The sequence below is a fragment of the Hemiscyllium ocellatum genome, chromosome 9 (assembly GCF_020745735.1).
Source record: "Hemiscyllium ocellatum isolate sHemOce1 chromosome 9, sHemOce1.pat.X.cur, whole genome shotgun sequence".
NCBI lineage: Eukaryota > Metazoa > Chordata > Chondrichthyes > Orectolobiformes > Hemiscylliidae > Hemiscyllium > Hemiscyllium ocellatum.
In genome coordinates this window covers 22323916-22338643 of record NC_083409.1, presented here as the reverse complement: position 1 = coordinate 22338643, position 14728 = coordinate 22323916, and the positions used below count along the sequence as shown (strand labels likewise).

Genomic DNA, 14728 nt, shown 5'->3' with positions numbered 1-14728 from the left:
CAGCTCATTGTCATGACGGTCAGGACTGAGAACCATTACTGAGCTTCCAATTCCCACATTACTTCATGAGATGTCCCTAGCTGCTGCGATGGAGTTTGAACCCATTTCCCCACAAGCATTCACCTGGGCCTCTAGCTTCCTCATTCATCATCTCCTCAGCAACAGTTTAGTAACATACCGAAGGGAATGGAGACAGCTGTTATGAAGGAGTCGGTGTGTACTGTACCTTTAAGACAGAGAGGAAGCTAGCAAAGACTGACTGAAAGCAGAGAGTGTACTGAACAATTTAAAAATGTAACATTTCATTGAAACAAATAGCTGGAGTTGCGTTGCCATGGAACAAAAACAAATTCAAATTCAGCTAATCAGTTTAAATGATGCCCCCGATATCAAAATCTAATCAAATTTGAATTTTACTCTTTGGGATGACATCAATCCAGTGAAATGATCTGCTGTTTTGGGGTATAAAACTGGAACAGTTTTGGGGGAGAACTGCAGAGGTATAGGTACAGACTGCTAGCCCACTAGCTCTCTGAAAGGTACCTGTCCATAAGAAAAGTTGTGCAGCAAAAGACTAAATAAAAGATAAGTGCTGAAAATGTGTTGCTGGAAAAGCGCAGCAGGTCAGGCAGCATCCAAGGAACAGGAGAATCAACATTTCGGGCATGAGCCCTTCTTCAGGAATGAGGAGAGTGTGTCCAGCAGGCTAAGATAAAAGATAAAAGGAGGGACTTGGGGGAGGGGTGTTGGAAATGCAATAGGACATCTGCAGTACTCACTTTCTCCTAGACCTCTGAGATAGAACATAGAACAATACAGCGCAGAACAGGCTCTTTGTCCCTCAATGCTGCTCCGACCTGTGAACTATTCTCAGCTCCTCCCCCTACACCATCCCATCATCATCCATGTGCTTATCTAAGGATTGTTTAAATCTCCCCAGCTCTTTGTCTCTTGAAATTTAACAGGTTACAGCGTGAGGTGAGCCTCTCTGTGTGTCAGGTTGAAATTAGCAGAAGCGTTTACCCCGTGTCGTAACACAGCTAACAGACAGAGACTGACTGTTTAACACCAGTGGGAGAGAGAAAACTCAAGGATGTGAAGGCATTATGCCGGGAGAGTAAAAGAATAAGAAATCTGTGAGTTCAACTATTGAGCAGAAGGTCGGCTCAGGGCACGTGAGGTAAATAACCACTCCTTTATAAAATAAAAATATAAAGGATACACAAAGTGAACTTCAGGTGGAGGTCCAACTTGGAGGATTTATTACTGAAACACTGACGGTCAGGACTGAGAATTGAATCCACCAGGTTCTGAAAATCTACAGGAAAGATGGGGGATCCAGTGGAGGGAGAGAAGGGTGGAATCACTTCGATGGTGAGAAATGAGAGGTCGATAGCACAAAATTTGTGAAGTTAAAAACCACACAGCACGAGGTTATAGTCCACCTGACAAGCACCTGATGAAGGAGCAGCGCTCTGAAAGCTAGTGCTTCCAAATAAACCTGCTGGACTATAACCTGTGATTTTTAATTTTGTAAACCCCAGTCCAACACCGGCATCTCCAAATCACAAACTCTATGGGTAGAGTGAAGAGGTGGAAAATGCTTTCAGCCTGTCATGGGGGTTGAATACAGGACACCCTGCTAACAGTTGTCAGCGGTTGCAAAGTCAGGATGGTTTTAACGGGGGATTTTAACTTTCAGATTCACTGGGATAAACAAACTGCCAGAGGGCTTGTGAGTCTGGGGTATGTGCCACTCAGGATCAATTTTCACTGCAATACATCCCAGAGACAGCAGAGGGCAGGCTGTATTAGACTCAACCATGAGTAATGAGCCAAATTTAGGGAGCAGCCTAATATTGCTGAGCATTTATAGATTTATTACATAAAATGATCGAGTTCAATGTGATCCTTGGAGGAGAGAAACGTGACACAGCTCCTATGATTCAGGATTTCGATCAGGCTAACTCCAGCAGACTGAGACAGAGAGTGTTCACATTGAAATGAGAGAATCTGTTAATGGGGAAGGGGACGGATGATCAGTTGGAGGTATTGAAAGAGGAACTTCATGAGATACTGAACGGGTTTATAGTCCACAGGGACAAGAGCAAAAATGACCCAAAATTACAAAGGAGGGAGTAGAATATGGAAACCAACAAAATTGAAAGTATTAGACCAGGCCCCACTGAATGGTAAAGACATAAAGAAACAGCAAAGACTGACAAAACAGAACAGGCAGTAGCAACAATGTGAAAGGAATGTGTAAAGAAACCTCAGGATGATCCCAGTGGTTTGGCTATGTGGGCAGAGAAGGGGCAAATGGGATTCAATCTGAAGAAATGGGAGGTCATGGATTTGGGGAGAACAAGCCTCATTTGTGTAATATCTCCTTGCAATTAAATCCCTGGCATCCAGATATCAACCTGATTAATCCTGGCTGTGTCCTTTCTGTTCCTGAAGTGTGGAGCCCAGATGTGATCACGTCAAAACTGCAAGGGTGGACTTTGTGCGAGTAAAGCAGAATTTCTAACCCTTCCTATTGTAGATATTGGCTGTTGATCAGTCATTTGACAAAAATCATCACGAACAGGTACACAGCAGCTCAAAATCTGGGTTTGGACACCTACCCCATTAGAATTAGAATTAGCATTATTGTGACATGAATACAGTGAAAGGTTTTACAAATCACCACTAATGGCGCCATCTTAAGGCCAAAATTGTAGGAATAAATTAGTAAAATAAAGAAATAAAAAGACCTTAATAACTTCGAAACAGAGGATGTCAGTCCAACTGCTCTGTAATTCCTTGCTGCTCTTGATACAACCAAGTGATTCCTAGAATTGTGCAATAAACTAAATGGTATCAAGAGAGAGCCTTTAGATTATGTTTGGGATATCATCAATGATCTCTCTGACTTTAGAACTGGCTTTCCTACAGAAGGCAGAGGGTCATGGTGGAAGGTTGTTTTTGTGGCTGGAGGTCTGTGCACAGTGGTGTCCTGTAGGATCCGTACAAAGACCTCTGCTGTTTGTGATATACGTAAATGATTTGGATGAAAATGTAGATGGGTAGGTTAATAAGTTCGCAGACGACACAAATATCGATGGAGTTGTGGATAGTGTAGAAGGTTGTCAAAGGATACAATAGGATATTGATCAGTTCCAGGTATGGGCGGAGAAATGGCAAATGGAGTTTAATCCGGCAAGTGTGTGAGGTGGTACACTTTGGGAGATCAAATGTTAATGGAAAGTACATAGTTAATGGCAGGACCCTGAACAATTTTGATGTACAGAGGGATCTTGGGATTTAAGTCCGTAGCTCCCTGAAAGTGCGCACACAGGTAGGTAGGATGGTCATGAAAGTGTACAGCATGCTTGCCTTTATTGGTCAGGGCACTGAGTACCAGAGTCAGGCTGTCATGATGCAGCTTTATAAGACTTTGCAATACTGTGTGTGGTCTAACCATTCAGCCTTGACCACCACATGACAAGAAGAAGGTGGAGGCTTTGAAGAGGACACTTCCTGCATTAGAAGGCATGAGCTATAAGGAGAGGTTTGAAAAACTAGGGGTGTTTTCTCTGGAGCAGCTGAGGGGAGACTCGATAAAATTATAAGTTGCATAGATAGGGTTGACAGTCAGAATCTTTTTCCCAGAGTTGAAATGTCTAATACCAAGTGGCATGCATTTAGGGTGAGAGTGGGCAAGTTCAAAGGAGATGTTCGGGGCAGGTTTTAGATTAGATTACTTACAGTGTGGAAACAGGCCCTTCGGCCCAACAAGTCCACACCGAACCTCTGAAGAGCAAACCACCCAGACCCATTCTCCTACATTTAACCTTCACCTAACACTATGGGCAATTTAGCATGGCCAATTCACCCTAACCTGCACATCTTTGGACTGTGGGAGGAAACCGGAGCACCTGGATGAAATCCACGCAGACACGGGGAGAATGTGCAAACTCCACACAGAGAGTTGCTTGAGGCGGGATTTGAACCTAGGTCTCAGGCGCTGTGAGGTAGCAGTGCTAACCACTGTGCCACCGTGGTTCTTTCACTGAGAGAGTGGTAGGTATCTGGAATGCATTGTCAGGGATGGTAGTGGAGGCAGACATTTCAGGCAGTTTAGGAGCTTTTAAATAAACACATGAAATACAAGGAATGGAGAGGTATGAACCAAGGCCAGACAGAAGGGATTAGTTTAATTTGGCTGAATGTTCAGCACAGCATCATGGGTTCCAGTGCTGTACTATGACTTACTTTGAAACCAGGGTTGGAACCCACCTGATCCGAGGGATATGTTACTCTCTGGGTTACAATGTTAACCTTATCATGGTCTTATTCCTGTTTCAAAGTGCATGCACTTTGGTATAAACATTTCATCTTCTGTGTTCATGAGTTTCAAGGTTCACTAGGTTAAGTACCGAAATGGAGGGACTTTCTTATGAGGAGAGGTTAAGCAGGCTGGGGCCTGTCCTTGTTGGAGTTTATCAGAAAGGGAGGAAACCTGATGACACACATAAGGTTTTCTTGTGGCTTGGAAGGGTAGATGTGGAAAGGTTGCTTCCCCTTGGGGGAGAGACTGGGACCAAAGGGCATCATCACAGGAAAATGCCAGATCAAGCCAGACATTGGAACCTCTCTATTTAGAGGGTAAGGAATCCATGCAGGGGTCATTAAATAGACTAAGGGCCATCTGAAAGGCTAACAAAAAGTGGGGTTAAGGTCACAAGTAGATCAGTCCTGATCATGTTGAATGAAAGAGCAGGCTTCAGGGGTCAAAATGATTCCTTCCGTTTTTAGTTCTTATATATGGAACTGCAGCAGGTGGACTGCAGTGGTTCATGAAGGCAACTCTTTACCACCTTCTCCAGGGGCAACTAGGGATGGGCAATAAATGCTGGGGCGAGTCAGAGACACCCACATCTTACAATTTAATTTTTATTTTAAAATGTACCTGTCCTAGACGTGACGATGGGGACAGTGTCAAGCTTTCAAGTTATAAGTGCAGAGGTAGATTTACTTTTAGTTTAAAAGAATAGAGGGAGCTTTATTCTGTGTCTAATCTCATGCTGTTCCTGTCCTGGGAATATTTTCTGCGAACAGTGTAGAGAGAGCTTTATTCTGCATCTAATACTGTGGTGTCTATGTCCTGGGAGTGTTTGATAGGAATAGTATCAAGGGAGTTTCACTCTTTATTGAACCCCAATGCTACCTCTGTCCTAGGAGTATTTAGGGGGGACTGCATGGAAGGAGCTTTTCTCTGTATCTTACCCTATGCTATCCATGTCCTAGGATTGTTAGACATAGGACAGTGTCGAGGGAGCTTTACTCTTTATCTAACCCCATGCTGTCCTGTCCTGGAGTGTTTGATGGGGACAGCATGCAGGGAGTTTTACTCTTTATCTAACCCCATACCATCCCTATCCTGGAGTGTTTGATGGGGGACTGTGTGGCGAGAGCTTCATTCTGTATATAACCCTATGCTGTCCCTGTCCTGAGATGAATTGACGGGATTAGTTACTCTGTAACTAATCCCGTACTGTCTATATAGACTCATAGAGATGTACAGCATGGAAACAGACCCTTCGGTCCAACCCGTCCATGCCAACCAGATATCCCAACCCAATCTAGTCCCACCTGCCAGCACCCGGCCCATATCCCTCCAAACCCTTCCTATTCATATACCCATCCAAATGCCTCTTAAATGTTGCAATTGTACCAGCCTCTGTTTGTAGGGGGACTGTGTGGAGCTGGCTATACTTTGCACCTAACCCCATGCTGTCCCTGTCCTGGGAGTATTTGATGGGCACGGTGATGAGGGAGCTTTATTTTCAGTTTGAGAGTGTACAGGGAGCTTTACTTTCAGCTTAAAAGAGTTGAACGAGCTGAGCATCCACATCCTGAGTGTCTTCAGTGGTGACAAGTGTTTACTTTCAGTTTTTAAAAAGTAGAGAGAGCTTGACTTTCCTGTCTGCGTTCGGTTTAAATGAGAAGCTGTGTCAGTGCCTCGACCCTTCAGGATAATACTGCCACCTGCTGATGAGCAAATTTCAAACACGGTTAACTGGGCATGAACAGTGCACTTACTGGGAATTCCTGACACCAGTTTGAGGGGTCTAAGCACACGGACCGCCCTCAGGGTTCGCAGATTGAAGTGTGTCGCTGCTGTTGCCAGGAGCCTGGAAGCAGAAAAGGAGAGAGAGTTCATTAGTGTGCCTTGCAAGTCCCCTTCAACAGTAGCTCATCAAGGGGCAGGCTGCATTCACCTTTCTCCACCTGCCACTCAGTGAATTACTCAAAGCCAGCAGCGCTGAGTGTTGGACTGCACCCTTGAATTTGAGTTGGTGATGGTGGAGACTGAGAGCCTGTGTTTGCAGAGATATTAATCACTCCTGCTGTGGTGACACTCTGTCCCAGTCACCTTAACGCTTTGTGCAACACCTTCCGCCGACACTGCTCCTGGACTCTGCTGGTTTCCTCACCCAGGAAACTAGATTTCCAACCCCAAATGCCAGCCAGCTGTCAGGTTTACTTGTTCCTTCAAACACCCTGACATTTACCCCTCCAACCCAATCGCCCCGAACAACCAGCTCCCTGCATTCTCACGGCTAACATCAAGGCTCACCGTCTCATACATGGACTCATTCCTGAGCACAGCCTCCAAAAATTGGGACTTGGGGGAGGCAGGGCTGCCTTATGAAGGTGAGATTAGATTCCCTACAGTGTGGAAACAGGCCCTACGGCCCAACAAGTCCATACCGACCCCTCCGGAGAGCAACCCACCCAGACCCGTTCTCCTACATTTACCCCTGCACCTAACACTACGGGCAATTTAGCACGGCCAATTCACCTGACCTGCACATCTTTGGACTGTGGGAGGAAACCGGAGCACCCGGAGGAAATGCACGCAGACAATGTGTAAAGGGATGCAGAGACAGTCGCCAAAGGTGGGAATTGAACCTGATATCCTGACACTGTGAGGCAGCAGTGCTAACCATTAAGCCACTGTGCCGCCCCCCACTGAAGATTGTATTCAGTGGAGTTGAGTAGAATGGTGGAAGAGTTCTCAGAGAAACCGATAAAATTCAAACTGGATGAGACAAGGTAATCACAAGAAGGATGTTCCTGGGTCACAGTTTAAGGACATGGCATAGGCCGTTTAGACTTGAAATGAGGAGAACTGTCTTCACCCCTGAGAATGCTGAGCCCATGGAATTCTCTGCCACAGAATATAGTTGAAGCCAAAACATTGAATGTTCACAAGAAGGAGTTAGATATAGTTTTTAGGGGTGAAAGGATCAAAAAGCACCTGGGAGCAGGGGGCTGAGTTGGATGATCAGCCATGACGACACTGAATGACTGAACAGGTTAGGAGAGATGAATGGCCTACTCCTAGTTTCTATATTTTTATTCAGCTCCTCCGGCTTGTTCTAGCATTCAATCAATTTGGGACTGACGCGTATCCAAATGAACTCCATTTTTCCATCACTCTTCCACAAGCGAATGAAACTCTCGCCCAAGAAAAGTGCAAGCACCCCTGACCTCCAACACCCCCAACTTTTTAACCATTTGCCAACTGCTTTTTGGGACAGTGAGTTCCAGATCTTCACCAGCTTTTGTCGAACTGAAGTGCTCCATGAGACATCCCGGCAAACAGCCTGACTCCAATTTTAAACTGCCATCAGCCTCTTCTGAATGTTGTCCCTACAAAGAATGGCTCCTCAGTCTCAGCCCCATCAAATGTCTCATTCAAGTCAGCTATTTATTGTTCATTTGAAAGGAAATGCACAGCTAGCCTCTACAACATGTTCGTCCAATCGGGAACCTTTTGTCCCAAGACAGACCTCAATAACTTTAAGCTGAAATTTCTCCACAGCTTTGGAGAATATTTTTATTTATTCATTCATTTTGTGGGATGTGGCTGGGCCAGCATTTATTGCCTGTCCCTAGTTGCCCTTGGGAAGGTGGTGGTGAGCTGCCATCTTGAAACGCTACAGTGCCCTTGCTGTGGGTTCACCCACAATGCCATTAGGGAGGGCTTTCCAGGATTTTGACCCAGCGACAGCAAAGAAATTCCAAGTGAGGATGGTGAGTGGCTTGAAGGGGAACTTAAAGATGGTGTTGTTCCCATGTGGCTACTGCCCTTGTCCTGCTAGATGGAAGTGGTCATGTGTTCGGAAGATGCTATCTGAGAATCTTTGGTGAAGTTCTGGAGTACATCGTGCATATAGTAAACACTGTTGCTACTGAGCAACGCTGGCAGATGCAATGCCAGTCAAGTGGGCTGCTTTGTCCCGGATGGTGTTGAGCTTCTTGAGAGACATTGGGGCTGCACTCATCCAGGGAAGTGGGGACTATTCCATCACATTCCTGACTTGTGGCTTGTAGATGGTGGACAGGCTTTCAGGAGTTACTCGCCACAGTATTCCTCGACTCTGACCTGGGTCTTGTACCCACTGCTTTTATGTGCTGAGTTCATTCAAGTTTCTGATAATTCCTAGGATGTTGACAGTGGAAATTCAGTGATGGTAACACCACTGAATTTCAAGGGGTGGTTAGATTGCCTCCTATTGGTGATGGTCATAGCCTAGCATTTGTGTGGCCTGAATGATACTTGCTACTTGTCAGCCCAAGATATTGTCCAGATCTTGATACATTTAGACACAGTCTGCTTCAGTGCCTGCGGAGTCGCGAATGATGTTGAACATTGTGCAATCATCAGTGAACATCTCCATTTCTGATGGAGGGAAGGTCATTGATGAAGCAGCTGAAGACAGTTGGGCCTAGGATATTACCCTGAGGAACTCCTGTAGAGATGTCCTGGAGCTGAGATGACTGACCTCCAAAAACCACAACCATCATCCTACGTGTCAGGTATGATTCTAACCACTGGAGAGTTTTCCCTCAATACCCACTGATTCCAATTATGCCAGGCCTCTTTGATGCCACACTTGGTTGAATGCAGACTTGATGTCAAGGGCCGTCACTCTCCCCTCCCCTCTGGAATCCAGCTCTTTTGTCCATGTTTGAACCAAGGCTGGAATGAGATCAGGAGCTGAGTGACCCTGGCGAAACTCAAACTGGGTGTCACTGAGCGGGTTATTGCTGAGCAGGTGTTGCTTGATAGTGTTGTTGATGACAACTTCCATCATTTTTCTGATGACTGAAAGTTGGCTGATGGAGCAGTAATTGGCTGGGTTGGATTTGTCCTGGGTTTTTTTTGTACAAGACATACTTGGGCATTTTTCTATATTGTTGGGTTGATGCCCATGTTGTGACTGTATGGAACAGCTTGGCTAAGGAAGCGACAAATTCTGGACAACAAATCTTCGGTACTATTGCTGGGATGTTATCAGGGCCCATAGCTTTTGCAGTACCCAGTGCCTCCGACAGTTTCTTGATATCACGTGGAGTGAATTGAATTGGTTGAAGATTGATATCTGTAACGCTGGGGATGGATCATCTACTCGGCACCTTCTGGTTGAAGATTGCTGCGAAAGCTTCAGCCTTACCTTTTGCCCTGATGTGCTGGGCTCTTCCATCATTGAGGATGGGGATATTTGTGGAGTCTCTTCATCCAGTGAGTTGTTTAATCGTTCACCACCACTCATGACTGGACATGACAGGACTGCAGAGCTTAGATCTGACCCGTTGGTTGTGGGATCGCCAAGCTCTGTCTATCACTTGCTGGTTCTGCTGTTTGGCATGCAAGTAGTTCAGTTTGGTGGCTTCAACACGTGGGCAGCCTCATCTTCATGCATGCCTGGTGCTGCTCCTGACATGCCCTCCTGAATTCTCCATGTAACCAGGGTTGACGGCAATGGCTTGAGTGAGGATATACTGGGTATTGAGGTTACAGATTGTGCTGGAGTACACTTCTGCTGCTGTTGATGACCCACTTCATGGATACTCAGTCTGGAGTTGCTAGATCTATTCGAAGTCTGTCCCATTTAGCACAGTGATGGTGCCACACAACACAATAGAGGTCGTTCTCAATGTGAAGGCAGGGGTTGGTCTCCACAAAGACAGTGCAGTGGTCACCCTTACTGATACGATCATGGACAGATGCATCCACAGCTGGCAGATTTGTAAGAATGAGGTCAAGTATGTCTTTCCCTCTTGTTAGTTTCCTCACCACCTGCCGCAGACCCAGTTTAGCACCAACTGGCTCTGGAGTCACTTGTAGGCCAGCCCAGATGAAGATGGTCAATTGCCTTCCCTGAACGACATTCGTGAACCAGATGGGTTTTTCCAACAATTGACAATGATTTCATGGTCATCAGTAGATTCTTAATTCCAGATTTTATGGAGTTTTTATAAAAACTTCAATTCCATCATCTGTTGTTGCAGAATTCAAACCTGGTTCACCAGAATACTTCTGAATCTCTGGGTTAATAGTCTAGCAATAACACCATTAGGTCATCACCCATATATGGGGAGGAAAATGGAATATTGGGGGATATGGAGAAAAGGTCAGGTAGTGGAATTGAGGGAGAGGGTTAGAAGGTGAAGTAGTGGGATCGAGGGAAATGGGGAGGTGAGGAGACAGGATTGAGGCATATGGAGTAAAGATGAGGTGATGGGATTGAGGGAGAAGGTGATTATAGTGGGTGATCCAAAATTGGAAAGAAGCTGAGTTGGTTGGTTGGGGAAATACAAGGTGACAAAGCAGGGAGAAGCTGCAGATGGATTTGAAGGTAAGCAAGCTTTGGGAATCACGTCATCTCTTGTAGCCAGCTCTTCTGTGCACAATTAGATCAAGATTGTAATGAGACTGAAGCAGGTAGAACTCAAACTGAGCACTGGTGATCAGGTTCTTGCTGAGGAAGTGCTGCTCAATCACATGACCAATGACATTTTCTATCAATTTGCTAAGAATGGCAGTAGTAAAGTTAACGGGTCCCTGACGGCGCCCCTTCGCTTCGGGAGAGGAGTGCGTCAAGGCTGCCCCCTGTCCGGCCAGCTGTATTCCCTGTGCGTGGAGCCTTTCCTGCGCCTCTTGCGGAGGAGGTTGTCGGGGCTGGTTCTGTGCGGCGCGGGCACAGGGGTGGTCCTTTCGGCCTACGCCGACGATGTGCTCCTCACTTTCACCGACCCGGCTGACCTGGGGAGGATGCACGAGTGCCAGGCCGTGTACTCGGCGGCGTCTTCCGCCAGGATCAACTGGGCCAAATGTTCCGGGCTACTGGTGGGTCCGTGGCAGGTGGACTCTCTGCTGGAAGAGTAACGGGGGTTCAGCTGGAGTACCCCCCATCTCCTCTACCTGGTGGTCTACCTCAGCCCGACCGAGGAATCCTGGCCGGCCAACTGGCAGGAGCTGGAGGCCAAAGTCTCGGCTCGCCTAGGCCGCTGGACAGGACTGCTCTGAGTGCTATCTTACACGAGCCAAGTGCTGGTCATAAACCAGCTGGTGGCCGCCATGCTGTGGTACCGGCTGGTCACTTTGGTCCCTCCTCCTGGCTTTGTCGCTGACATCCAGAGAACGATGGTCGACTTCTTCTGGGACAAAAAGATGCACTGGGTCGCTGCGCAGGTTCGGAGTCTCCCTATTGAGGAGGGCGGTCAGTCGCTGGTGTGCGTCCGCACCCAGGTCGCGACCTTCCGCCTTCAGACCTTGCAGCGATACCTTTACGTTGAGCCTCCTCCTAGGTGGTGCGCCCTGGCGACGTATTTTTTCCGCCAGGTGCATAACCTCAACTACGACACGCAGCTCATGTTCGTCGATCGTGACGGTTTGGAGGTCGCCCTCAAGGTGCTGCCTGTCTTTTACCAGGACCTGATCACTGTCTGGAACATGGTCGAATCGCGTCGCGCCTACCCTCCGGCAGGAGTAGCGGCTGTCGTCAGGGAGCCGTTGCTCAGGAATCCGCACCTCCGTGCTCGCGGGTTCGAGTGGCTGTCGGTGGGGAGGGCCGTGGCAGCGAGGGTGACCAGGGTCGGGGATGTGCTGGGTGCCGGGGGCAAGGGCTGGACGTTGCCGCAAGACATAGTGAGCAGGGCAGCGGTAGACGTCCAGTACGTGGCGACCGGCATCCGACGCCTTAAAACGGCGGTGCTCGGACCCGACGTAGTGCACCAGTTGGAGGACGCTCAGGTGTGCGGTGGGATCCCGTCCGCGCTCACCCCTGCCCGGACGGAATTTCACATTGGCCCCAAGGTCCCGTACTTCCCGCGGGAGCCTGTGCCCCACAACCTGAGCCGCCTCCGAAATTTGAATTTTGTTCCTTTCAAGGACGTAAAAAGGTGTGTCCTATATCGACTGCTGCTGCACACCGTCCACCTCTTCTCCCTCATCCATCGTCCGGACACGCCTTGGCGTGCCCATTTGCCACCAGGTGGGGATCCCCAGTGGAGGGCTCTCTACGCGGGAGTCCTCCTCTTTCTCTCGGGGATCTGGGGTGGAGGGTGCTGCATGCAGCAGTCCCCTGCAACCGCAGATTGCGGTGTTCACGGACTCCCAGCCCAACTGCTTGTTCTGTGGTGCTGTGGAGTCCGTGGACCATGTGTATATTGGGTGTGGGCGTTTGCACTTCCTTCTTTGATTTTCTGAAAAACCTCCTCCTCTGCTTTTGGTTGCACTTCAGTCCCATGCTCCTGATCTTCGGGCACCCGGTGCGGAGGAGGGAGGGCAGGTCTGAAGACCTCCTCGTGGGTCTGCTCCTGGGCCTGGCCAAACTGGCCATAAACAGGTCCAGGCAGCGGGTCGTGGAGGGGGTCGTTAGGGCCGACTGCCTGCCCCTCTTCCGCGGTTACGTTAGGGCCCGGGTGTCCTTGGAGAAGGAGCACACGGTGTCCACCAACACCCTGGAGTTGTTCAGGGAGAGGTGGGCGTCGCAGGGAGTGGAGTGCATCATCTCCCCCTCCAACGCTATTTTGATTTAGTCCCTGCCCTCCCCTTCACTGTTTGATCACACAGCATTGCCCTTTGATGTGAAGGGCACTGCTTGTCACAGGCCACTCGGGTGTTTCCTTTCTTCCTGGTGGTGGAAATTGAATAAAGATTTGTGCACCTTGTGTCTCTCACTGTGTCTCACACCTGCACCCACACACCATGGGTGTTGGGGAAAAATTAAGCACTACCGCGGTTAGGCGGTAGCATGGGGGGTTAAAAAAAATGGCAGTAGACTAATTTGCATTGTCCAGCTTTTTCCACATGGTTGGGTAGATGCCAGTGTTGTAGCTGTACTCATGGTGGTGATGACGGTTGCCATGTTAATGACTGCTACATTGCTGGTGATGGTGGTTGCAGTGCTGGTAATGATGGTTGCAGTGGTGGCGATGATTGTGGTGTTGGTACTGGTTGTGGTGATAGTGATTGCAGCAGTGATGATGTTGCCGTGGTGATGGCTAAGGTGGTAGAGTTGATGTTGACAGAGATCATGGTAGTGATGGTTGCACTGGTATGTTGATATTGATCATGTGGTGATAGTTATAGTTGTACGTTGATGTTTATCATAGTGGTGATGGTTACAGTGGTATATTGATGGTGTTTGTGGTGGTGGTGGTTATAGTGGTATGTTGATGTTGTGGCGATTGTGGTGGTGGTAGTAGCTACATTGGTAGTGTTACGTTGACGGTGATTGTGACTTTGGTGATTACAGTGATAATGTTTATAGGGATTGTGGTGTTGCTGGTTACAGTGGTAATGTTCACAGGGATTGTGGTTACAGTGGTAATGTTTACAGGTAATGTTGCTGGTTCCAGTGGTAGCATTGATGCTGAAGGTGATTATAGTGTTGACAATGGTGATGATGAAACAAATGTAAGCTGGTCACATGAGACTGAAGAGTGTAGAAGGGTGTGCGGAACATCCAAACTGAACAGCAGCTGAACAAGCTGGTCCCATAGGGAACGAATGTTACTGAACATTAACTGCATTATTTAACATCCTGTTGTCTCTGTGACAGACAATTCCTTTCATTTTATCTCCCTCATGGCCTCCCATAAACACCATAAGTAAAGCAGAAAAACATCTTCCGTTGTTTAATTTTATATTCTCTTGCCTTGAGGGACATCTGTCAGTTTGAGGGATTCTTTGAGCACTGTTTGCTTTATGTGCATTCTAACCTGGTCAACCACCTCAGGCGCTCCTCATTGCAAGATGTTAAATATTGACGAGGTTTTGAAAGGCCACTCATTAGAGTCCCCTGGGCTCATTCAGTTTGATGCTTCTTAGAATGATTATTTTTACCATTTGTCACAGTATGGCTCCAGGCTGTCTGTATCTATCTATCTCTCTCTCTCTCTTTCTCTCTCTCTCCCCCTTCCTCTTCTTTATCTTTCTGTATTTTCCCATTTACTTGATCTGTGATTGTTTTGGTCACAACTTGTCCCACTGAGTTAAATTGATTCACAGACCACTCCAGCGAGTGGCTCCCAATGATTTAGCCACCAGTCTCCGTGAATTACTGAGACACGCATTCTCAGACAGGCTGGCTTTCAGATTAACTGTTAAATCAATTAGCCTTCTGGTCCCCAAAGTAGGGGGATTTTGCTCTTTGCCTTGAGCAGATTTAAAGTGGTAAGATTGAGAGATCTGATAAAAATCTGTTTTCTGCAAGTACAGCACTAGGGTGTCAGCACTAGGGTGTCAGTCATGGAGATCTATAGCACAGGCCAATGGCCTTTGGCCCATTGCATCTGTACCAATCAGAAACAGCCACCTGCCTATTCTAATCCCATTTCTCAGCACTTGGTCCATAACCTTGTATGCCTTGGCATCATAAAT

The 14728-nt window shown here is 47.5% G+C and overlaps 1 protein-coding gene across 1 annotated transcript in view; it reads right to left on the bottom strand.

Moving 5' to 3' along the window:
* The window catches only part of LOC132818635 (probable voltage-dependent R-type calcium channel subunit alpha-1E), a 270545-nt gene that overhangs the window by 187294 nt on the left and 68523 nt on the right, over nucleotides 1-14728 (bottom strand). The window contains exon 3 of the mRNA XM_060829646.1: nucleotides 6088-6179. Coding sequence (XP_060685629.1) covers nucleotides 6088-6179 — 92 coding nt within the window. The remainder of the gene's footprint in view (nucleotides 1-6087; nucleotides 6180-14728) is intronic.